Genomic DNA, 24,853 nt, shown 5'->3' on the forward strand with positions numbered 1-24,853 from the left:
AAACACATCTACTTCATGGAACCACCTATACATTCACCAAGCCATACTCATCAACTTTGGAGCCACAATTGGAGTATGACCAATGTAAGGTGCAAACCCAACATTTGGCTTATTTTGGACTCAAACTTACACCCTCTAAGAAACACCATATAATTTTTTGTTATATAGAATATAACAATAATGAAATTTCAAAGGCCAACTCTAAACTGTTGAATTTTAGATACTTATAGCACCAAAGCTTTTGACTATCACATATTATTAGAGCATGGCTTGGATATGAGTGAAATATTTAAACAAAATCACTCAAAAAGCATCATAACAAAAGATTTTTAGCTTAAAATAGTAGAACCAACACAACTTGAGCAAATAAACTAAAAATTTGTCAAACCTTGAAACTTTGATGATATTCCTTAAGAAATATCCAATGATAGGTCATATGATAACATTTTTGTGTAAGATTGATAAAGCTAACCATGCTCCCTTCCAATGTATTGATAACATGACATTTTGTAGAGGGTCCAAGATTGAGTCCAAGAAAAGCCTAATCTTGTGGTCCTAACAAAAAAGTCTAATGTGTATGTCTTAGAGAGTACTAGTGTATTATGGAATTCTTTCAACTTTAAGCATCATATCAGAGCCCATCTACAAAAGGATGGAAGCTTCTTTTTGTCTTCCCTAGTGTATATAGTCCCCATTGTATATGAGCCTTTGAGGAGGAACTTACATACTTTAAGAGTCAAAACAAAAAAAAACAAAACAAGACAACTTAGGATGGGAAGTAAATCTTTTAGAGGTAGGTGATGATGTACCAAATATGACACATTTTTACTTCACTTGATGCCTCCTTGCAATTGTTTTGCTAGCACGTTTAGTGCCGTGGTTAATGAGAATGCCTCCATGTACTTGGATAACTCTAGTCTAAGATGTGCTTGCTATCATCTGGATTTTACACACGGTACCCAAAGTGTGCCACCCCTTCACTCTAATTCAAGACTGTTAAATTCTTGGATGCTAGCAACATGACTCTTAGATATAGCAACAAGACCCTAAAAGTAAGCAATTTTTTCTCTCGTGTATATCAGATTTGTTATTAATGGCAATAACAAAGAATCTCTCTTAAAAAGGCCAGGCATTCAAAATGAAACAATCCTACATGAGTTGGAACAAATATGCTTTCAAATTAAAGCAATTGTGCATGAATTAGAACAAAGAACATGCATTTAAAATCAAATAGTTTTACATGATTTCAAACAAATATGCATGCAAAATCAAGCAATTGCACATGAATTGAAGGGAGGAACATGCTCCACTGCACTCGCATGCGCCCTTGTTACACTCCATTCTTCTCGAAAAAGAAGGGATGACTATGTAGTCAACCCATGCTTTCCATAGAATTCCCTCCTATGAGTTCTTGGCTCTTGATACAATTTCCTCATCACTGCAAATGAATGTGCAGTTCCACAAAAGATGGTAAACACCAGATTGACCACATGATTTACACAGTTTGCATGTCCAGGAATAGATACGTGATAGTATATAGTTATGCCATATTACATGATTAAGGGCGGTTCATCTAAAGAAGATTTCATAATTTGGAAAAGTGTATATAGAGCACCAGCATTACTCCTAGTGTTGCGAAGCCTGCATTGGACACGTATTAGAAGTAAAACCTGGTAAGAATGCTAAGAGGTTATCAAATGATTATACCTGCATATGCTAACAATTAATAATCTCAAAAGAATTTTAAATGACAGTAATTGCATAAAGCTAGAACAATCAGTTGAATAACCACACCTAGCTTGGCCATCCATTTCTGGGTCTACTGTGTACAGTAAAAATAACTGCTACCCATCCATCACGTTGTCTAGCATCTTCACAATTGCAACCACTCGCTCTACAGTCCCATCTTCAATCTCTTACTTGGCCCCTCTAACTCTTGTGCTGCACATTGTACATCTGTACTCAATCCTACCTGTTGAACATGGGAAATTTCAGTAATCAAATCCAACCTCAAAAATCTAATAGGTTGATAAGGTAGGCCATTACATTCAGTGAGGAACTTGTCATTGCTGAATTTCCCAGGTTTACTTGAACTGAAATGCTAGCTTGAGACAAATCTAAGCCTGAGCTTTGTAATGCAGCATCAAGAGCATCTAGCAGCCTACATGTATCACAAGGAGAAAATTAGGTTCATATTGCAGGAGAGAACGCCTGAAAATGAATGCCCACCAGACCACTTACTTCCGTGAGTACAAACAAGACACACTGATGACGCCACCATGAACGAGCATTGGTTCTTTCATTTGTGCTGCATATGTCATGTTCTGGTCGCGTTTGGAAGGATGACTATCAAGGCGTGCACCATCACTGCTTAATGTGTGTGAAGGAGAGGCAACAGGAAACTGCTCTGTCTCTGCCACGGCTGTGTCACAAGCCTTGCTATTGGCATCCTGATAACCAAAGTGAAGACTCCTAACTTGTCGTTGATGCAAGGAATGATCTACAGAAACGTAACCATAAGATAACAAATTACTGTAGCTAAAAGCTCCTATTTGTCAGTACTACACAAAAATGAAGGCCAGCAAATAACTTCATAATCCAACCTTTTTCAGAGGATACTTGGCTACATGACAAGATAGGTATAGCCTCTAGTGGGGAAGATCTATGTTGTGCAGCTTCAGATGTGCCAGCTGTCCTGCCACAGTCACTCTCTGAACTTTCGTTTCCACCCTTCTTCTGCTCACTTCTGTCCAAAGCTTGTTTCAAGTCAGGTCTGTTGGAGAACATTGGGAAGCTGGAATTTTCACGCCCAGAATCAATGCCCAAACCATCAGCAACTATACTATGGAGACCTGTATTTTTCTGAATAGGGCACACATAAAAAACATGTCATTTAAAGTGCCAAATAAACCTCACCAAGCCTAATCCAAAACCTCAACAACCACCTGAGATTGCTCCCATGACAAAGATCTGAGGCTTTCCTTTTCTCGTCCATGTAAGGTAGCCTCATACTTCCGCACTTTCTCTTGTAAAATTTGGACATATTCAACCACCTAAAATATAGCACTTCGAAACATTAACTTTTTAGGCTTAGAAGATCAATCTTATAAGGCAGTTCAGAAAAAAAAAAAGAAAATTCAAATCATACCTCTAACAGAAAAGAAGCTTTGTCCCTTTTCTGATCATTATAAGGGACCAGTTGTCTAAGCATTTGAAACCTGCTATTCATGACACAAATCCTCAGTTATGGCAGGCAAGCTCTTTTTGCTGTTTTTTGGTGAGGCAGGGGAGAAAGAAGCTTGCCTATCATTGATCTTGCATCTTCTTCGTTGTTCTGTTGCTGAATGCTTGGACCTTGGAGTGAGTGTTTTGGATTCAGTTTTCCACTCCATCTTTAATAGTTTCTCCCCTGTAACATCACACTGATACAATTCAGCCTTCAAGCTCAAACTGACTGCCGTAAGCATTACAACTTTCACAAAATTAACTAGATTACCCGAGGTATGCACTGGGTGACATTGGCAAAAGTTGTATGAAGTATGTGGATAGGTACTTATGGGTGCATGGTGTCAGTTTGGGCCTAGGACATTACTTGAGCCTTTAAAATCCTATGATGACATTAGAACTAGGCATTAATTAATGAATGCCAATCTATGGCCATTTAATGTTGAGAATGACTTAAACTTTAGCACATTAAATCTGGAAGCAATTAATAGCAGGGTAAAATGGATAATTAAATTAATTTTCAGATATTTAATTTTGAAATTTGCTTGTGGAAGGCTGCCACTTGGCAATCTTGCCCATCCAAGCTAAAAGAGCTGTTTGGGGATGGTTGAGTGTGGAGGCAGCTATTCAAAGACAGAGGAAGGATCATTCCATCCAAGTCAATAGTTATGGGTGGAGTATGGGGCTGTCCTATTAGCTCTATGACAAGCGACAGCTGATCACACAAAATGATAGGTCAAGGGCAGCAGGTTTCCTTCTCCACCTCAATGAGAGGTGACAATAGAAGAGGGATGCTCGCCACTCACAATAGTCGCATTGGAGTTTTACCCCCTTTTGAAGTTGTTGGGCCTACAAGAATTGCCATGAGAGCTACCGTTGAAAAGATTCTTCCTACATTGATTTTCTGTCTCATTCTTTTACGTTCCCTTGAGTGACTCTCAGCACATTCCAACCATAGGGAAAAAAGTAGCAATGATTTTTGCTGCTGAATTTTACAGTAGCAATTAGCATTTCTCAGCCATGTTGGCATATGCCCAATATTGGAAAACCCTCTACTTAGAGCAGCAACTATGAATTGAGAATTTACAGCTGATCTAAGGGGTGAGCTTCTTCCCATGTGTTTGGCCAGCATGCAAAGAGCCCAAAGATCAAATTCTACCCAAACTTGTAACCAAAAGAAGGGGCAAATTGTTTCTTGTAGTTGCTGGTCATTTGTGACAGCCCTTTGTATTGAAGATTGAAAGAGATCGGCCCTAAATCTTAGTGTAGTTCATCTTTGAGCAATACAAAATAAAGAAATACCACAAGGGGCACCAATTGTTGGGGACAATCGGGTGTCAACTGTCCAAGATTTTCTTGCTTGCTATAACGAGTGTTACATCAAGTCATCTACCACCCTATCCGAGAAGGAAGGCTAGTTACAAGGTTCCAATTTTGGAATACATAAACTCCCTTCAGTAGGTGGGTCCAACTCGTGTGCAAGCTAGTGAATTCGCACATTGCTGAATTTGTGGTCAACAATGTGCATTTCAGCATGCTCATGCTCTAGTGAGATGGGTTGAAGTCATGATGATGCTTCACAATCTAAAGGCTCACAAAGCATTGGGGGAAAATGCACTGCCTAATCTTGGAATGGGCACGCAATATGGGCAGCATGCAGAGAATATTGGTTTTGACCAATAAGTGGGTCCTTCAAGGCCTCAAAATGCTGATGACCAGCAAGAAGAAGAGGAGGAGGATAATCAATTTAAGGCACATTTAAGAACAACAAACGATCTCTCTGAACAATTTGGTAAAGAATCCTCAATTTATGCAATTCTTGAATGCTCCTTAGAAGGACAACAAAGATAAGAAGAGGAAGTCATCTTCTAGAGATTCGGTACAACATGAGGCTCCGAAAGAAGAGCCACCACAGCTGCAAGATGCAACAATGTTGGCAATGATCAAAAGCAAATGATGCCAACGAGGCAAGTATCACAAATGCAATGCCGACTTGGCAGTGTCAATCCAATGAGTTTTGGAAAGCAAGGCATGCATGCTAATGCTGGGCATGGCATCCAAGATACTTTGGTGGAAGATCTATTTTCCAAGCAATGGCTAGTCCCATCTATGGGAATCTATGGGCCAAATCCTTGTGGTTTGCAGCAAGCAATGCATGGAATCCAAGGCCCAACGTGTCCGAGTATGGCAAGTGGAATGCAAAATCCCATGTATAGTAATGTTGGCATGATGCCTGGGGCACAAAATGGCATGTTTGGTAATGTACTTGCTAACCTTGGTCCTATACCACCCACCTATCCCCCTCCTCATCAAGCCATCCATCCATTTGCATCAGCCAAGCATGTGCTTATAGACAAGACTCGTTTTAACAGGTCTAACTTTACCACTTGGTCAAATTTGATGCGGCATACCTTGGATTCCCAAGGCTTGTTGAAACTTGTTCAAGGGCAGGAACCCTAGCCTAACCCTTATTGATTCTCATATGAGGTAGTTTTCTCTTGGAAGAGTAGAAATGTCATTGTTGTCATTGAGTTAATACAAGGTCTTATGCTCAAATTTCACTTTGAATTCCTTGCATCTAAGCATTTGGCACATCTAGTCGATCACTATGCGGCTTATGATTGTACCTTACATATCAACCTTGACCATGAGCTCTAACTTCTAAGAGTTCAAAATTATTAAGAGGGACGATTTGACTATCAATTTGATTGAGTATCAGCGCTTGCTTGCTGAGTTTGCCACCATTGGCTTACCTAAGTCAACTAATGATCAAGTCACTCTATTCGTGAATAAATTGCACAAAGATATTTCAATTTTATCCAACAAGTCATCTCACAGCCCTAGTTACTCACCTTCTATGAACTTGAGTGCTAGTTGTTGCGTTACGCTCAGCTGTTCAATAAATTTCACAAGATCCCCCATATTTAGAGGAGGCCTCGACTTCCTAGAAGGTGAAGCAAAGTGGCCCAAAAAACAATACCAAGATTGAGACACATAGAGAGGAGCAAAGTAGCTCCCCTCCAGGATTGAAAATCGGTCTGAGTCTTTGACTGAACTAATTACAGCTCGTTCTCTCTCTCTCTCTCTCTCTCTCTCTCACAGCTTTGTTTCTACAGCACTCTCTCTCTCCCTCTCTCTCTCAAAACAGGCTGAGAGTCTCAATTTTTACTAGCTACAGCTCTCTCTAAAGACTAAACAGCACTCTGTTTTTACAGCACACACATGCACACGCATGTGCACATGAGCACACACACATGCTCTCTCTCTCTCTCTCTCTCTCTCTCTCTCTCTCTCTCTCAAAGTCTCATGGAGAGTCAACTATTGCTTTTGATTCCTAAATTTGTAGAAGTCATGGCTTCCTCAGGATCAAAGCATTCAGGCACAAAGCGATCTCAACCCAGTTGGTGGGATGAGGTTGAGAAATTGGACCATTATGCATCGAAGGGAGGTGCAAAGAAATGGAAATGCAAAAGGTGTGAACAATTAAAAACAAGAGGATCCGATCATGTGAAGCAACACTTGTGCCATGTTGACATCGGGGTGTAAAGACATTTTTTCCCAAACACAACACCCAAAATGCGAAGGCAACTCTTGGCAAAGTATCCAAGTGAAGAAGACAAAGCATGTTCAAGGAAAAAGCGAGCAATTGATTCCTCTTTTTTTAGTGGACAAGCTGATGATGTAGTCATGCATGACGGAGCCATGCATGGGGGACTTGGAACTTTTGCATTCTCAAAATCACATCATGGAAAATGCAACAAGCAACAAACCTTGGAAACAACTTGGGATCCTCATAAAAAAGAGAGGGTGGATGCAAGTGTGGCAAGGTTTTTCCACAATGATCATGTTGCATTCAATGTTATAAGATCTCCCTGCTTCCTTGAGATGGTCCAAGAGATTGCAAAGTATGGTCCAACCTATAAGCCTCCATCATATGAGACACTGCATACCACTTTATTGCAAAAGGAAAAGGATAGCTTAGGATTCGCTCAAGTGGTGCTCTGCACAATGAGATGCAAAGTATGCTACATGCTGAAGAATGTTCATACAGCACGTGCTACTTGGACAGTGTCCCTCATGAGAAAATTGTTCACTTGCCCAAACGCCCTAGTACAAAGATGATGAAATCATGCAATGCAAAGGGTAAGGTATAACAAGGGGAAAAAGCCGATATCGAAGACAAAGTGCTGAAGCCTGTAGAATACCAAGGGTAGAAACCCCCTCTCAACCTAAATGTAGATGCCGAAGAAGGAAGAGGAGCCTAATGTCAATCTTTGGATGGTGCTGAGAACCATAAGGATGAAATAAGAGGAAGTGGATGAAGTGGATGAAGCACCCCGCTTGAAGAGCAAGATAGAAGTCACCGCCAGGATAGCATCGAGAGAGATGTTGCACGATCCGCCTTGGGAGGGGAAACCGCCATGCTAGAAGAAGAGCAAGCACTCCTAGGATGATGAAACCATGAAAGGAACGGTATGCATCTCTACATCTCTAGCCCAGGTAGAACCAAAGCAATCTCCAAGTTAGCCTTACACTGAAAGACAAAACCCTACAAAAGAGAGAAGAATCTGCAAACACAGAGGTTAGTGGTGAGATGCTTCAAAGCAAAACATAACAAAACGAAAATCTAACTCAAAATAAATGCAATGAATATGTGTGTGTGTGTGAGTAAATGCATCAGAAGTCAAAAGAATGGAAAAGCTAAGGACAATGAATCCTATGGTCCCGACTAAGAGAGTGCGAAAAATGAATACTAGGCTGACCTAGAAACCGAAAGGACCTAGAGACATGCTAGTCTAAGAAGGTGGCTACCATCGCGTACGTCTAGTAGCACGGCTCTGCCAACAAGGAAACACCTGACGAGGTGGGGAGGAATGTGAGATAGATGCATGAAGTGCAACGAGATTGGAACCTGCAGACCAATCAGCCAGTCCCTCAAGGGTAGTGAAAGAGATGGACAGCTGAGGCTGTACTCCAGCCATATGTCCAACAACAATGACAGGTGCTGAAGAAGCAAATGAAGCAGGAGCGAAAGGCATAGTCCCACTGGACTGTACAGTCGCAGCAGTCTGTAGAGACTTTTTAGGTAAAAGACCTTGGGCCACGAGCCGCATAGCAGTTGAGAAGGTGACTCCAACGCTCTGATGCGAGCGAGAAGTCCTGCAACTGAGAGTGAAACTCAGGAAGCAATCCCTGCATTAGCTCAACATTGGCTGTGGCATTGTGGGCTCTCCATTCATAGATGTAATCAAGGTGCGCTCGTCGAGGGTCCGTGTAAATGCCCCGAACAACGTAGTATGCTTAACAATTATGATATTCGCTTGTTTTCGAGATCTATTATAAAAGAGAATGAACACTTAAAGCTGAAAATGAAAATTACTCACAAAATTACAGCCATGATAATGTAAAAGTAATGGAGACAAGATTGAGGGTTGAAGATGGGCAAATTTAGTAAGCACAGTCAGAGTACAGAATTTACTATTTTTAGAATGACATCCCTATTTTTTAGGGCTAGCATTTTTAGGCTAATTCAAGGCTCCTAAAATTTAGGGACCTCCCAATATAGGTGTCATATGAAAGCCTTTTCTGTGTACATTGCAAAAACGGTATCAGAATCTTCATGTGACTTTCCTATGCAAAGAAATGTGCATTTCAAGCTTTCAACCCACACATGCATATTGTACAAGCATTTCATAATCATGCCATCTTGTTGATTGTAACTGTCTGTTCTGGCGGATCTAGCCCACACTTCAAGGCATCAATCCTTTCTATGTGCGAGTCTAACCCTGATATGCGTGAGTTCTCGTCACAGGCGCCCAATCGAGCCATATTGGTGGAAGTGTGAACTATCTTTTCTCTAACCCACCGCGTGGGTCCACCATAACCTGTGACCACTCATCAGTGGCCAGTTCCAATGCACTTTTCTTTATATCTAATTAGTGCAAAGGAAACAAATTTAATAAATCATTATATAGACAAATTAATGAAAAAGGATACAAATTCTGTTTCTATAGAGTTGTGACAATCCGACATAGGCTCTAGACCAACGACGAGATCCCAAAGACCCTGAGACCCAAGCACTTGTTGCATGAAATTAAACCAAGGGGTGAAATTTGACCCATTAAAACGTGTCTTATCCGTGAAGGCATTCTTAGCCGTTGCAACAGGAGCGGTAGTGCTTGGAGATGGATAGTGTGAAAAAGTGTAGTGTGGGTAGGATGGGGGAGTGGAGTACACCTAGGAATGGATCCCAGAGTGCCCACCAGGCATGTGGGTAGTGTGCAAGGTGGATCCCATAGGTAGGGATGGGCTGACTACGCATGGGCATGGTAGCCACATGACGAACCCAAGGAGGTGAGACGGGAACACGAGAAGCAAAAGATGGGAATCCCTGCGTAGGTGTAACCCAAGGAGAGTGTGAAGACGTACCATAACTTGAGGATGGAAACCCCTGCATATGAGTGGTCATGTGAGATGTGAAGCTGAGGATAGTGAGGGATATGCCCATCACAGTCAACCTAGGAGTTATGGGTGTGCTCATTTGCTGAAAGATGAGAGCCATTGTGTTAAAGGGTGGCATTCCCCCTAACGAAGTACCATGGTGCAAAGAGGTAGAGAAAGGAGTGGAAAAGGAAAATGTGCTAGGAGCAGAGATGGAAGATCCAACCCCTAGGGTGTGTGATGCAGATGTGGAGTGTAAACCAAGGTTTTGAAAAAATGATGAGAGGTTATCAAGGTGTGATATAGAAGAGGGTGGTACGGGAGGGAAGTGAAAAGTGTGTGTGATATGCTCAAATGAAACAGAAGCTGTAGATGTACCTGAATTTCGTCTGCTTCATGAGCCCCCTCTATTGAAGTTCACATACACAAAGCCATCCGGATCTTGCACCTCAAAAGAAGAAACAGGCGAGGATTTTGATTCGTGCAACGCAAAAGAATTGTACAAACCTAACATTGGACCTGGCTGAGATGATGAAGATGGATCGCCAAACGTTCTGAATGCCGTATATCCTCCATGATCGGAGAGGTGGCCAACCTCACCAACCTGTCCAAATGTGGTAGCAAAACTGGTAGGAGGGGTGTAAACATCATTGTACTTGTTGCGATAGTACTCCTCAAAATCCTCCTCTGTCATGTTAGTGAAATCTGGTGAAGGAGTGTCGCCCTCCTCACCGAGTCCATAATGCCATCTCAAGTCTAAATGGCAAAAACGAAGTCAACAGCAAGGAAAGAGAGATCTGGCCCAGGCATCGCAGCGAAAGCTGGAGTAGAGAAGGCATCCAACAGGAAAGGAAAACCCGTGCATATACTGAAACAAAATAGATACAAAAGGGTCAACCAAAAATCTAACATCCTTAGGGAGTGTAGAGCGGCCCAAAAATCTATTGAGTTGTGCATACTGTCAGATGGCTCTAAGAAGACCATAAAAGCCAAAGGAAAAATAGTCAGAAGAAATGAGCACGAGCGATCCTTTCACCTCCCAGCCTTGCCTAGTTTATTGCTAGCCAGACCCATCGTGATCCGATTGCCAGCCGTCAAACCTTGGTGAGTCCTACTATTCTTGGACTCTCTTTGGTTCTAGGCTCCCCTAAACCCCGTTCGGGCGCCCAAGAGCCCGGACGGTCATCCTCGTGCATGTTCCCCTTGATTTACCTTAATGTCACATTAAATGTCAATTTAATGTCACATTAATGTTTGTGACCTTAATGTCACATTAAATATCACTTTAATGTCACATTAGTGTCACACATACTGAAGCTCCCTTTCCAAAGGGTTGTACGAGAGGTTTGTGAGAATTAGGGAATGCAGGTTTATTGGAAGAGAGCTGCCTTGCTTTGTCTCCAGGAAGCTGCAAAGGACTTCATTATTGAGATTTTCAATGACCTAGCTCTTCTCACTGCACACTCTGGGAGGTGTTGTAAATGAATGTAAGAGTGTACAGTGTGCTCAAGGGCAGAGCAATGCCGGAGTGTGGCATCCACCAGAGACAGATCCCAAGTCTGAGATCACTAATCCGAGTGTAGGAGTGCTGAATAGTGAATGGCAGCAAGCTGCTCACCAAAACGCAGCAATCTAGAGGCTGGAAACCGGTAAACGCACCAGTATACCACCGATCAGAGGTTGGAAACTGTGCAAAGTCTGCTGTAAACAGCAGGCTGAAACAGTGTTTGATGTGGCTGGCAGTGACTGGATGATCAGATCGCAGCAAATGATGATGTCACCAGCAACTAACGTCAACATGGATGAAGGCGCCAACAGCAAGAGCAAACACGGATGGAGTGGCAACAGTCTCGAGAGCTGGACAACCACGTAGGAGGAGGCTAATGGCTGAAATCTGCACGTGGAGTGAGAAATATGCACAGACGGAATGAATCTGAATGGGGGCAGCCTGTCTATTTATAGATGTGGAAGGGTGCCCCAAAAATTAGGGTTTCCACTGAACTCTCTCAAACCACTCCCCGTTTTAGGGTTTTTACTTTAAAAGAGCATTTTTTAGTGTGTTTTGGGGCTATTTAAGAGGCTAATCAGCAAATAATGCATATTTTAGCTCAACAGCCTCAAGTACAAGAAAAAGTGCAAATCAGCTTGTGGAGGAATGGGCTGAAGGTGTTGAGAAAATTGGGGCTGAAAATGTAATCCAGTTTATTGCTAATGGTGAGGCAACAAATAGGACAGCAAGTACGAGATGTGAGGCTCATATCACATTCATCCCATGCTTTGCTCATTGTTTGAGCAATTTGTTGAAAGACATTGGCAGCTTGTCATAGATTGATCCCTTTATAAAAAAGGGTAAGGATATAATCAATTTCATCCAAAGCCACCAATTCATTCTTAGTGAGTTTCACAAGAGAGCACCTAAAAAAGGTCTCTTAAAGTACTTTGAGAACCTTTAGGATTCCAGAAGGAAACTTGGCCCTTCCCACAATGGATGTGAGCATCATTGGGGACTAGCCAATCCATCCCGAGTAGGCACTCATGGACTCTTAGATTCATTACCCTGAACTTAACAGATGTGGGCTCTTTTTCGAGTAGAAATTCCACCTTAGCAGTTTTTCTAGTGCAAGTAATTTCTCGCCAATTTGCTAGTTTGGCAAGCAAAGTAGGTGCAACTACAGTGGCTATTGCTAACCTTCTTGCACAAGCTGGTGAAATGAAGGAATGAGTACTGCCACAGTCAATCAAGGTTTTTGAGTTTCTTACCTTGGTAATCGGATGGAGTTTGGATCACCGAAAGAGACTTGAGAAGGTAAAAATTACTCCTAAAGCAATTGATGGTAAGTCATGAGTGAATGGAATGGGTTGTTTCTAGATCAAGTGCTGGTATAGCAGTGCAGAACATCATACAAGATTATGCATTTTGGAATGAATTAAAGAGCATCGATATTGTCATGGAGCCAATCATGCACTTGATACAAATTGTAGATGGACGAGAGCCATGCATTGGAAAGATTTATGAGGGGGCAAATCGTATGATTGAGATTTGTTGCTGCATTTGGACCTCTCCATCAACTGGCAGCTGGCAACATCACTCCTCCTGGCACCACTCCTCTTGCTTACGTTTGGTGCTCCAAGCCCTTCTGATACCTACGTTTGCTGCATCCTCTTCATCCTATACTCCGACTGGTGATCCATCTCTGGTAGACATCACTCTCTAACACACTACTCTGCCCTTGGGTACACTTTATACTCTTAAATTCATTTACAACATTCATTCACTTTAGAGTTGTTTTCTTTTTCACTCTTCTTCTCTTTGTGTTTGATTTCTCTGTTTCAGTTTTGAGTTTTCCATTTAGGGTTTAAGTTTTGCTTTTTGTATTTGTGTTTGTCTCGTTGTGCTTCTGTCGTGGTCATACACTCTATGTTTCCCTCAGTGCAAACCCTAGCGATGCCACCACAGTACTCTTCACAGTTAATGCCTTGTCCTTCTCCAAAATCTCAATCGATTTCTATCTTTCTCTCAAAGGGTGCCACCAAAATGATTTTCACTTGGTAAGATCTAGCAATTAGTTTTAGAGGGATCTAGTAGCACATGTGCAGGCGGGAGAGGCGCTAGGTAGACGAGAGAGGTGGGAGTCGCGAGAGGTAGCCCTGGTAGTCACGCGCCAGGCAATCGGGCCAGGCAGTCGAGAGAGGCACGAGAGGCGGGAGGCAGATTAGGTAAGCGAGAGGCGGGAGTCAAGCCAACTAGCGCAAGGCGGGACAGGACGCGATCAATATTTTTTTAAAAAAAATTAATGCCCCACTGCTGGAATGGCCGTTCCAAACACGGAACGGCCAGGGAACGGCCTTGAACTGGCGGGAACGGGACATGAAACGGGCTGGGACGTTCCACCAGCGTTTCCTGGGCTCGGACCTCCCGGAACGCGTTAATCCTAAGTCCCGGAACGGGCGTTCCCTGTTTCTATGGTTTCTACATTTTGTGTTTAGGATGTTCAGCCCCTAAAAGGGGTACCATCCTAGACTAACTATGCATATTTATAGGCCACTCTCTCATTCATTCCTCACGGCTGATTCATTCAATTTGTCACCTCTTCTCTCCAGCCTCTCCATTGCCCTCACACCCCTTTAGGAGAACATTGCGATTCCTGATTCGTGGTTGTCGTCATCATCTTCCTTGTGCTATGGCACCCTTGTTCCCTTGTATCACATTCACTCCATGATTCAAAACTTCATCGTTCCATTCATCAGAGTTTCTTCTCTCTTCTCTTCTCTTCTCTTCTCTTCTCCATGTTTGCCAAGTTTGCTCCATGTTCCTCCCCACAAATCCTACTGTCTCGCTGGTATGTCATCTTTTGACACTGAAGGGGGTGAAACTATAGTCTATGGTCGATTTTTTGTACGATATGTAAGAAATGCTGATGATTGCAAGAAAAAACATTAAACAGCCTAGGATCATGCTATGTTTTATACTAACCAATGTCACACTCCTTGAGAGCTCTAAAAGGACACATGGATTAACCTTAAAAGTCCCAAGGGACTTTAATTCGATGACAACAATTGTTCGAGATAATATGGTCCTTTTCAGATTACCAAGAACATAAGTAGTATATCCTACAAGCTAGATTTACCTCCAGAAATCCAAATTCATTGTGTTTCACATTAGTCATTTGAAAGAACAATTGGGCCCAAGTGAATTGATTATTTTGATTGAGAAAGTCCCATGGCTAAAGGACATCGCTTGATATATTTCACTCAAACCCAAATTAGTTCTTAACCTAAGAGCTAAACAATCTCGTCGAACCATTTATCTTGAATATTCGATCAAGTGGAAAAACTATTCGGAGGCAGAGACTACTTGGAAGTCTCTACATTCATTAAAAAGTCATTTTCCCCACTTCATCCTAAGCATATTGCTAAGGATAGCAATCATTCATAAGGCGGGATAACTTGGATATTTGGATGGGCAATAGTAGCATTAAACATACTGGTCATGAAGTAACTTTGTCACTAGGACGTGAAATTTTTTATGCTTTGCTTAGCATTTGATTAAAAGTTAATCAAATATACAAAGGTGACTTGCACATGTGAGATGCAAGTTAATTATTTCATCATGTGACACCTAGAACCCCAAGATATCAATTGGTGCCAAAGGCAAAAGTTGTAATAAGTTATACATGTCTTATGCTTGGCAGGTACTAGGTAGTATCCAATGTCAAATTTGGGCTTAGACTAATTTTTTGGCCACTAATGTCAATGATAACATTAGAGACTAGGCATTAATTATTTAATTAATACCAATCTAAGTGTAAATAACTACTCAATGATACTTAAGAGACAAATTGACCTAGCCAATTTAATTATTGATTGGTGAAATAATATAAGCTAGATAATGCTAGAAAATGGAATTAGAAGGTTGACACTTGGCAAAACTTGCCCATGCAAGTAGGAAAAACGTTTTTGTTTGAGGTTGAGAAGAGAGAGAGAGAGAGAGAGAGAGAGAAGGCTGCCATTATTGTTGCAACACATGACAAGCCATTTCCAACCAGTAGGAGACCCTCCAAGAGCTCAAAACATATCCAAAAGAGACTATAGCAATAGGTGGTAGTTATTTGAGGGCTATTTCAGTCATGCAATCTCATATTTGGGGTGTTTTATTAGTGGAGACAGCTTTCATGGCTGTCTAGATAGGGCAATAGCTGATTTCTTCCATTTTCTTGTGATAGAGTCTGAATTTTCTCTATCTTTAGCATTCTATCTCATCCTCCCTCAACAATTTTCAATAAAATCAGCCACTAGAGATGGAAATTTTGACTAATCTTTGTTGTAAATTCCAATTTATAGCAATAATTAAGGATTTGGCAGACACCTCGGGATGGGTGCTCGGAATTGAGGGCCTAGGACTTGAATTCCAACAGCTAATTGAAGAATTCCAAGGAGATTCAAGAGGCCAACCAAGCCAATATCAAATTTGGGAGCTAAAATTGTCTCGCAATGAGTTAGGTGAAGGTCAATTCCCAAGCAAACCAAGGAGTAAATAGGTTTAAACGCTTGCTAGTTACTTATGACAGCAAGAGGCCCTTGGATTTAAAAATTAACTCGCAAGGAGCTAGGTGAAGGCCAATTCCCAAGCAAACCAAGAAACAAATAGATTTGAACGCTTGTTGATCACTTATGATAGTAAGAGACCCTTGGATTTAGTGAATCTCAATTGTACTTCATCCATTTCAATTGAAAATACAAAAATACCACAAGGGACACTAGTTTTGGGGCCAATAGATTGTCCAATGTCTAAGATTAAAGTGGTAAAGTGTGCATTTTAGTTTATGTGATTTATTTACTTCCTGTTAATATTGTTAAATCAGGTTATTACTATCCTCTCCGAGCTCTCTCCAAGGAGGAAGGCTAGTTTCATGGTTCCATCGCCGGATGTTTTCAAATAGTGAGATGGGACGATGTGTTGGGAGAAAAGCAATGCTTCATCTTGGACAAGGCACACAGCATGGGCAGCAAACTGATAATGTTGGTTTATACCAAAATGTGGGTCCTTCTAAGCCTTTAAAAGCTGATGGACTGCAGGAGGGAGAATGATTTGATAACCAGCTTGTTAGACATCAGCTAAGGATAGCAGCTGAAATGCTTGTACAATTGGCAAAAGACCCTCAATTTATACACTTTTTATGCCCCTTAAAAGAAGGCAGCAAAGGCAAGAAGAGGACATTGTTTTCAAACAACTTCGAGACAATAAGATGCACCAAAGGAAGGGCCAATATAATAACATGGTGTTCCAAATGTGGATAATGAGCATAAGCAAACGAATGCACATGCAAGGCCAATTTGAATGTGCCAATCCAATGCTTTTTGGACAGTAAGGTATGCATGCTAATGTAGGTCACCCAGGGTACTTTCGTAGTGGTTTGGTTTTCCATGCAATGGCTGGTGATGCTTCAGCCATGGGGATGCAAGGACCAAATGTATTTGTTAAGCAACCACCTATGCATGGTATGCAACCCCCAATGTATCCAGGTATGCTAAGTGGAATGGAAAATCCCAATGTATAGCAACATTGGCAAGATGTTGGGGCACAAAGTGACAAGTTTGGCAATGCATATATGCAAACCTTGTGTTTGGGACTCGTGGTATTAATGTTGATTATGCAAATGCTCCATATAATGCTAGTCATGAGGAAAAATGCAACTAGTAATGCATGCAGTGTATGGGAAAATGTGTCCTGGTATGGTTGCTTGTATGTGAATTCCCATACACAATCACATTGCAATGGTCCAAAGTATAGACACAAGTTTCCTAATACCTCTAGTGCTCCTAGAGTGTCAGGTACACATGAGGCTAGTCAACTAGATGCAATGTTGTATATTAGTTAAGTTGGAATTGTAGCAATGTGAAAGTAAAAAGCATCGCAATACTCAAGGGGGAAAAAAGCCTAAAACCTAGTGCAAGTTTTGGGGCATGAAGAGCTAGAGGTAAAGTATCCATGTGCTTCTTGGTGAAGTTTTAGAATTATTCACCAATGGATGCTAAGTAGATGGATGAGTATAACTTAGCAAACCATCCTCAGTTGTTACAGCTTTATCTTCAGGTTTTTCAGTTAGAGTCGACTTTAGATTGGGCCAGTCAAGTTCAACAGAGCAGGGGTCTAGGACATTGCCTGATGCTTAAGAGATAGGTAGCACTTCCACTTCTCTAGTGATGGTCAGCTCTTGTGTATAGTGAATCTTGGATGTATACAACATGTATCCAAGGTACCATGCTGATAGTATGTTTGCCATGAGATCACTATTCATTGTATTGGTTACTGCAATTGGTATGCTTATGGTATGATTTTTCACTTGTAGCTCTGAAACATTTACATTAGTTTGCATCAATGTATGATCATCATATATTGATTATCCGTTATTGATTTTCAGTGGATAATCATTAGTTCTCAGTGGTATTTGCCTGGTTTTGTGAATAGCAACATGTTTTATGAATGCCATTGATAATTCAACCTTGGTTTATTCTCAACTTATGCTTTGCTAGGATTGTTTAGCTAGAACAGTTGAAATATCCTAAAGGAAAATGCCTTCTATGAATTTCTAGCAGCAGCTTTGAATTCTTTAAGAGTCTTATGTTATATTTATGCTCACTAGAAATTTTCAACAAGTGTTTGGCATTAGCATCGTTGAGCAACAATATGTTGTTTATACTATGATGCATCATGCCTCTTGGAAAATTCCAGTGCAATATGTTTTGCTTTTAGCACATTGCAGTGCAATCAAGGATGATTACAATGATTTCAAGCATAAGGAATGTCACAAAGACATTAAATTTTAATAGTTGATCGAATGTGCAAAGGTGACTTGCACATGCGAAGTGCAAGTTAATACTTCACCATATGGAACCTAGGACCTCGAGATATTGATTAGTGCCAAAGGCAAAAGTTGTAATAAGTTATACTTGACAAGTATTAGGTGATACTCAGTGACAGATTTCGGCCTAGACCAGTTTATTGGTGAATAATGTCGATGGTGATATTAGAGACTAATCATTAATTAATTAACTAATACCGATCTAAGGATCAATAACTACTCAAGTATACTTGGGAGATAAATTGGCCTAGCAAATTTAATTATTGGCTTATTTTTATAGGTAGTAGATTAATTATTAATTTAATTTTTACAATTAATCTTTAAAAATTAATTTAACAAGTTGGATAATGCTGAAAAATGAGATTAGAAGGTTGGCACTTGATAAAGCTTGTCCGTGGAAAAAACGTCTTTGAGGCTTGAAAGAGAGAAAGAGGGTAAATTCCAATCTTGTGCAAGTAGAAAGAGAGAGAGAGAGAGAGGACTGTCACTACTCCTACAACAGCTAACATGTCATTTCAGCCAACAGGAGACTCTCCAAGAGTTGCTAACATGCCCAAAAGAGACTACAACAGTAGGTGGCAGCAATTTGAGGGTTGTTTCAGCCAAGCAAAATCATATTCAAGGTGTTTCATTAGTAAAGACAGCTTTCATGGCTGTCCAAACAAGGCAACTACTGATTTCCTCCATTTTCTCAAAATAGAAGTCTGAATTTTATCTCTCTTTAGAATTCTCTCTCATCCTCTAATCTTTTATCATCCTCCCTCAACAATTTTCAACAAAATCAAACATTGGAGGTGGAGATTTTGACCAATCTCTGCTGTGAACCCTACTTTACAGCAGAGATTAAGGATTTGACAGCCATCTTAGGATAAGTGCTCAAAATTGAAGGCCTAGGAGTTGAATTTCAGCAACTAAAATTGAAGAATTTCAAGGAGATTCAAGAGACCAATCAGCCAATATCAAATTTGGGGCTAAAATTGTCTCCCAAGGAGCCGAGTGAAGGCCGATTCCCAAGCAAACCAAGGGGCAAATTAGTTTGAACACTTGCTGGTCATTCGTGACAACAAGAGGCACTTGGATTAGTGAAGGAGATTAGTGAATCTTAGTTGTACTCCATCCATTTGCAATTGAAGATAAAGAAATACCGCAAGGGACACCAATTTTGGGGCCAATAGGCTATCCATTGTCCAAGATTAAAGTGGTAAAGTGTGCACTTCAATTTATGTGATTTATTTACTTGTTGTAATTATTGTTAAGTATAGTATTACCACCCCCTCGGAGGAGGAAGGGTAGTTTCAAGCTTAATATGAACACACTAAGGGCACTTTCAGGTTAGGGGAACCAAGTCCTATTCATAGGACTCAAAGCCCTATTGTGCACATCATTGTGTGATCGCCACTCTTGGACTCTTGGCCCATTGGCTGGCACGTTCGTACACCGAGATGGTGTGGGTTGGTGGTATGGGATACCAATCCTTGGGATGTAGTCATCACTTGGAGTGTCACTAGCTCCCAGGGTCACGGGTGAGCCCATTTGAACCATTACTAGGAGGCAAGTCTAATGTCCTATCCCTTATATTCGTGAATGTGGCTTGTGTCATGCCTTGTGTGTAGGTTGGATCCTTGGGGGACGTTTCATTGACCAACTCTAGTGACGAAGAAGAAGAGTTGTCCTTCAAGTTGGGGATAGCTCCACCTCAAAGTCTTCAATAGAGATAGTAGTAAGATGGGAAACTAGAAAAGGCTACAAGTCTAAAGAAACCAACAGTGCCTTGATACTATTACAAGAGGAATCCATACGCAAGAGGGTGAGGGAGGCCAAGGCTTGAACCAGTGTCAAAAGAGAGTTAGAAGGTCACAATGTCCAATAGCCCCTACTGAGGGCACTCCAAGCTTGAAGTGCATGACAGTGAGAGACTTCTCAGTAAGCATGCAGAATGCATATTAGAGAGGGTGAAGAAGAGCAAGGCCCTGGTCAGAGCCAAAACTCCTCAGCCCATCTGCTGCAACACTGTTTAGACTGAGGAAATCACACAAACCTCCAATGTGACCAACCAGGAGAAAAACCTCCAAAGAGCAACTCCAAGGCGTCAAGGACTCTTGCATGGAAAATGGAGAAGCTAGTTAAGATAAAAGTTCCCCATGGCAACCTAAGGGAGAACCTGTTGACGTATGCATGGCAGATGCACAAGTGCTAGAAGCTGAATCAGATCCTGGTACAAAGAAAGTGTGAGATTAGGATAGAAACAAGGACTGCAGAAACTGGAGGCAGAGGTTTTGATGCGCTACTGCTGTCCTCAGTGGAAATGTTGCAGAATAGGACTTATTGCAGGATTTCTAGCAGTTTGTGGCAATTTTGTGGTGAGACACAGGAGTACATTGCACCTCTTTAGACATCTGAAGCATTTTTGAGGTAGGGATCAATGTGGATGGACAGTGCAAAGATCCAGCTCTTGTCTATGAAAGGATGGTAGACATGACAACTATAATGCTTCTATACATACAAACAACAAGGGACCTTGGAGCACCACTTTCTTTGGCAAGAGGAGGCCCTTCACTACGGCATGCCTTGATAGATAGGAGATCTCTTAATTATTATCTTATGAGTCAATTATCCAACAATCTAGACTACCAGCACCAACCATTCCACCTAGTTCTTCAGAACAACTCTCAAACCCAGGAAATTCAATATGGGAGACTAAGCATGCATGCCTATCTTATATGGAGTAACTATGACAACTAGAACTAGCTTGCTTTAGTTTCTTCTGTCCTTTGGTGCTTTTCATATGCCAGACTGATTGCTACTTAAAACAAGCCACAGTTTCAAATTACATCGCTTAGGAAATCGCAGTAGGAGTGCATTGAGTGGGTAGGAATATAGAAATAGATCTCAAATGACTTCGAGTTCCAAATGACCCTTCAAGTAGATCTCTGACAGCTTTAAAGCTATCACCTGAGAATTTTTCTCCCTATCAATAGATGTCCTAGGGAAATGTTTGAATATTCTATGAAAAGCATAAGAACTCAAACTTGAGACTGGAGAAGCAAGTATTGAGCACTATTACAAAGATCAAACACGAGAACAGACGAGGATTTACCCTTTACACCACTAAACACGCTGTTCAAGCCAGGGTTTGGCAACTCCAAAGTCCCATCCTGGCGGGCAAACCGAATTACCTCAGCTCCAACGTGATTGCTCTCACTATTTATCCAGAGACAATCAGCCAGGCCTGTTGACAGTACAGAATTTCGAAATACAGGTTTACTAAAATGCTCCAGTGGTTGCAATAAGTCTTGAGTTGCGATAGCACCTGCAGAGAAAATAAGATGAATCTAACGAGAGTCTCTCATTCTGACTATGCTCTTCACAAGGAACACGATAAAACAAATATGAAGAACAACCTTCAGAGGTTCGTGTTTCGGCTTTTCTTGTCTTTGCTGAGGTTCTGTTTGATGAGAAAAAATCGCGAATGGTGGTTTCCTTTGATCCTGCGCAAGTAAGTGGCTGTAAGAATTGTCCTCAACCTGTACAGAGCACATATATAATATGCCTTCAAACAACTTGGATCGTTCATTCTGAGAGGAGGAAGCAGCAACCTTCACAAGCAGATGATTGAGGCAGCTGGATGTTTAATGAAAACTGTGACCTCTCATCCTGAAGTGAGGAAGAGTGGCTGGATGCTTTCAATCGAGCCAGTGGATGAGGGGGACTCCCCATACCAATCTTGTCCGCTGTGAAGGCACTGAAAACACTACTGCAGCAATTGGCAGGTTTCGACCTGCATTAAGTTGGAAGCTCTTGCAGGTTCTTTGCAGATTCGAAAGGGAGAGATGGATGATCCTCCTATTTGTATACTGTCACGTTAATAGCAGAATACTATAGAAACATAGAAATTTGGATGCAGATTTAACACGTTATACACCAGCTGCAGAGGGAAGAGAGTCAAAAGAGAACCAGATAGAGAGATAACAGAAGACGAATGAAACAGAGAAGATTGGACTCAGATTCACGCTCTTGTTGCAGGAGAGAGAAGACAATGAACAGCACCAGATAGAGTAAGCCTAGATGCATTCATGTGGAAAGACCTTGTCTACAGGGCCAAGAAGCTCCTTTTTGGTAGGAAGGAGAAACGGACAAGCGAGGTGTGCATGGTGTGTGATGGGGGTGGGGCGGTGAGGAGGGTGGGGGTGGTGGGTGGGTGAGGGTAGCTTGTTATGGAGTGGGGACAAGGTCAAAACAGGTAGTTTAGGTGAAATTCAGTTGGGCTGCACTTTAAAGGTAAAGGGAGTCGGGACTCTCAAATTTCAATCATTCCTGTGATTCGGAAAGCCCAGGCGTAATGAAATAAAGACGGAGAAGTTACAAGCTGACAGAGAGGGCTCTCTCTCTCTCTAGTTAACTGGCTACCTATCACGAGTGGCAACATCCTGATTCCCCTCTACAGGAACACGCACGCGCGCACGCGCACACACGCTCTCTCTCTCTATATATATAATATATTGTGTGTGTAGCTAGCTAGCTAGCTATCACGTGTGGCCCGCTTGATAACATCTTGGATGCCAATTCCTCTCTACAATATGCAATAAGACTTGAGAATTTTTGACATTTTTCTCATGTGAGAAAAGGGGCTTTTGTCCTTAGTTTTTCCCCATAGCTTTCAACATCACTAGCTTTTCTGCTCAAGACACCCCGCATACCCAGCTCGGTGCGGTTGTGGAGGAGCTACAGCGTTCAACATCGTGAGCTTCTGCTCGGAAGGCACCACATACCCAGCTAGGTGGGGTTGGGGAGGGGGGTTTGCCGGCCTAACCATCATGCCTCCCGAGCTAGGTATGGTCGGGGATGGGCTACCGTGTTTAACATCATAAGCTTCTGCTCCAGAGGCCCCCAAATACACACCTAGGTGCAGTTTGGACCGGGGTCCCTAATACCCCCCTCGGTGTGATTTGGGATGGGGTCTGCAATCCCCCGCCCAAGCTCATGATTTGTCATAATTCACAATGTGAGAATAACAGTGAAAATTTGTCTAAAACTTATTGTGTTCAAAGCATTTCATTAAAATGCATCAACCATGCCTAGGGGCAAATCTGCGTCATGTGCACTGCACGGTCGTATAAACAACAGAGAAACTGGATCTTATGTGACGTCCGCCTTGCGTCAAAGGCTTAGAAACCCTAGAGGATATGGCGCCAGCAGGATGACCTCACTCTCTGACACATCATCGTCTCCGTCGTCATACAACTTAGAAGCACAAGTCACGCGGCATGCCCCTTCTTCTTCCTGTCCCTCCGGACTCCAGTCTCCGTGGCCGCAGTGCCGCACGCCATCGTCACCATCATCGGCACCAGCACCTGCAGCACCTTCATGTATCTGACATCCGGAAGACCCGCCCGCCCCCCCATGGCCATGACTGAGCCATGATCCAGACCTCCAATCATTAAAGGGAGAACACTTTCCCGCAGCTCATCCACTTATCTTAAAAATACAAATAGTCTGAGGGAGCAAGAAAGTCCATCAACGTCACTGGTCAGGCCATGGCGGCAGGATCGTGCTCCAGCTTTTTCGTCCTGCCTTTTTCTTCTTTAATGGATCCATGGACAAAGGAAACGATGAAACGATCGTGCCTGCATCACGCGCATGGCACCCTCCCAGGCTCCCGCGCCCTTTCCTTGCCCAGACATGTGACATGGACAGAGAGAGAGAGAGAGAGAGAGAGAGAGAGATGTGGACGCCCTGCCTGCCTCAAGAAACATCCGTGAGGCCCCGAAACGAAGAGGGATGCTGCGGTCTCTCTCTCCACAGCTAGCTGAGCTAAGCTGACCCTCTCGGCCTCGAGGGCCCAAGCAGCCCTGGCCCACCTCATGCATGACAGCAGCACGAATTCTTTAGGCTTTGCAAGCTTTCCACGTGACAAACACACGAAATAAGGGACACCCACACCCACTTTGCAAGCTTTAACCAATCAAAACACTTATTTAAAGGTTGGGTGTCCGCAGTCCTTTACACATGGCCTGTTGTTTATCTCCTAAACAGGTGAAAACTCTGCTCACTTTTGGACGGGGAGTTTTCTCTGCCCACTTTGTAAAGTGGCAAACAAGGATGCAATTTTTGATTTTGTAACTAATCAAAAAATTTATAAGTTTATTCTCTTCTTTTTTTTTTACAAGCTGTGTCTATTTGGTGTGTAAACGTATGACGCCCATGTCCGTGCCTAGTTTCAAAAAGTGTATGCCGACACTTTGGGCAGGGGTTAGCCACCCATTACTTGGTGTGTAACTAACCCCTCCCCTCTCTCTTTCGAGTTAGAGCTGTGTCACGCCCGATTATAGTGGGGGCAGAGAGACCCCCCCTTCCTTGATTATCCCTTCCGAGTTAGAGCCATGTCACGCCCATTATAGTGGGGGGAGGGAGACCCCACTCGCCCTAGGATCCCTCCTCCCACTAAGGGCAGTTACAACCCTAGACGATTGGGCTTGCGTGCAATCTATCTATTCTCCCCTTTACACACTATGTGCAATATGTCTATTATCCCCTTTACACACCAAATTGCAACCTAGGGTTACACAAAACATGGTTTGACCCATTGGTTTATATGCTCTGGTGAGTGATGGTTGGTGAAGGCTGAAATCCTATTAGGCACATCCTCCTTTTTTTAATTGAAGATGGTGTTTTCTTATGTGTTGGGCATGCCTAGACTTTTGGATAGGGGAGACCCCCGACTAAAAGTGTTCACCAACCATAAACATCAAAGCTAGTGATATTACAAAATGACACATGATGGACAAGATTTTCTTGCTAAATGACCATCGCTCACAATTCCGATG

General features: G+C 42.2%; 1 protein-coding gene across 2 annotated transcripts; it reads right to left on the reverse strand.

The window, feature by feature from the left end:
* Positions 1–485: 485 nt before the first annotated feature.
* On the reverse strand, positions 486–23,394 carry LOC148024932 (transcription factor BIM2-like). 2 transcript variants are annotated; one of them, XM_087694614.1, is made up of 11 exons: positions 21,626–23,394; positions 21,431–21,517; positions 21,127–21,258; positions 3,304–3,409; positions 3,149–3,218; positions 2,946–3,053; positions 2,604–2,862; positions 2,242–2,500; positions 2,047–2,161; positions 1,795–1,972; positions 486–1,641 (listed from the first exon to the last, which is right to left on the reverse strand). In XM_087694614.1, the coding sequence occupies exons 1-10, from the start codon at positions 21,744–21,746 to the stop codon at positions 1,895–1,897; spliced, it is 1,335 nt and encodes a 444-aa protein (XP_087550740.1). In that variant the 5' UTR covers positions 21,747–23,394; the 3' UTR covers positions 486–1,641; positions 1,795–1,894. The 2 variants fall into 2 exon arrangements, with proteins under 2 accessions (XP_087550740.1, XP_087550739.1); XM_087694613.1 differs by having other exon boundaries at positions 650–1,641; positions 21,127–21,339; positions 21,626–23,393.
* Between the last annotated feature and the right edge of the window lie 1,459 nt (positions 23,395–24,853).

The sequence above is a fragment of the Lygodium microphyllum genome, chromosome 15 (assembly GCF_053477565.2).
Source record: "Lygodium microphyllum isolate KBCC chromosome 15, Lygodium_microphyllum_v1.1.10, whole genome shotgun sequence".
NCBI lineage: Eukaryota > Viridiplantae > Streptophyta > Polypodiopsida > Schizaeales > Lygodiaceae > Lygodium > Lygodium microphyllum.

Excerpts from the sequence above, each read along its gene's own strand:
- LOC148024932 (XM_087694613.1), bottom strand. The coding sequence starts at position 21,746 with ATGGGGAGTCCCCCTCATCCACTGGCTCGATTGAAAGCATCCAGCCAC. Across the intron at positions 21,340-21,430 it reads CGAAACACGAACCTCTGAAG|GTGCTATCGCAACTCAAGAC; the intron begins GTTGTTCTTCAT and ends TTTTCTCTGCAG. Across the intron at positions 2,501-2,603 it reads CCAAGTATCCTCTGAAAAAG|ATCATTCCTTGCATCAACGA; the intron begins GTTGGATTATGA and ends ACGTTTCTGTAG.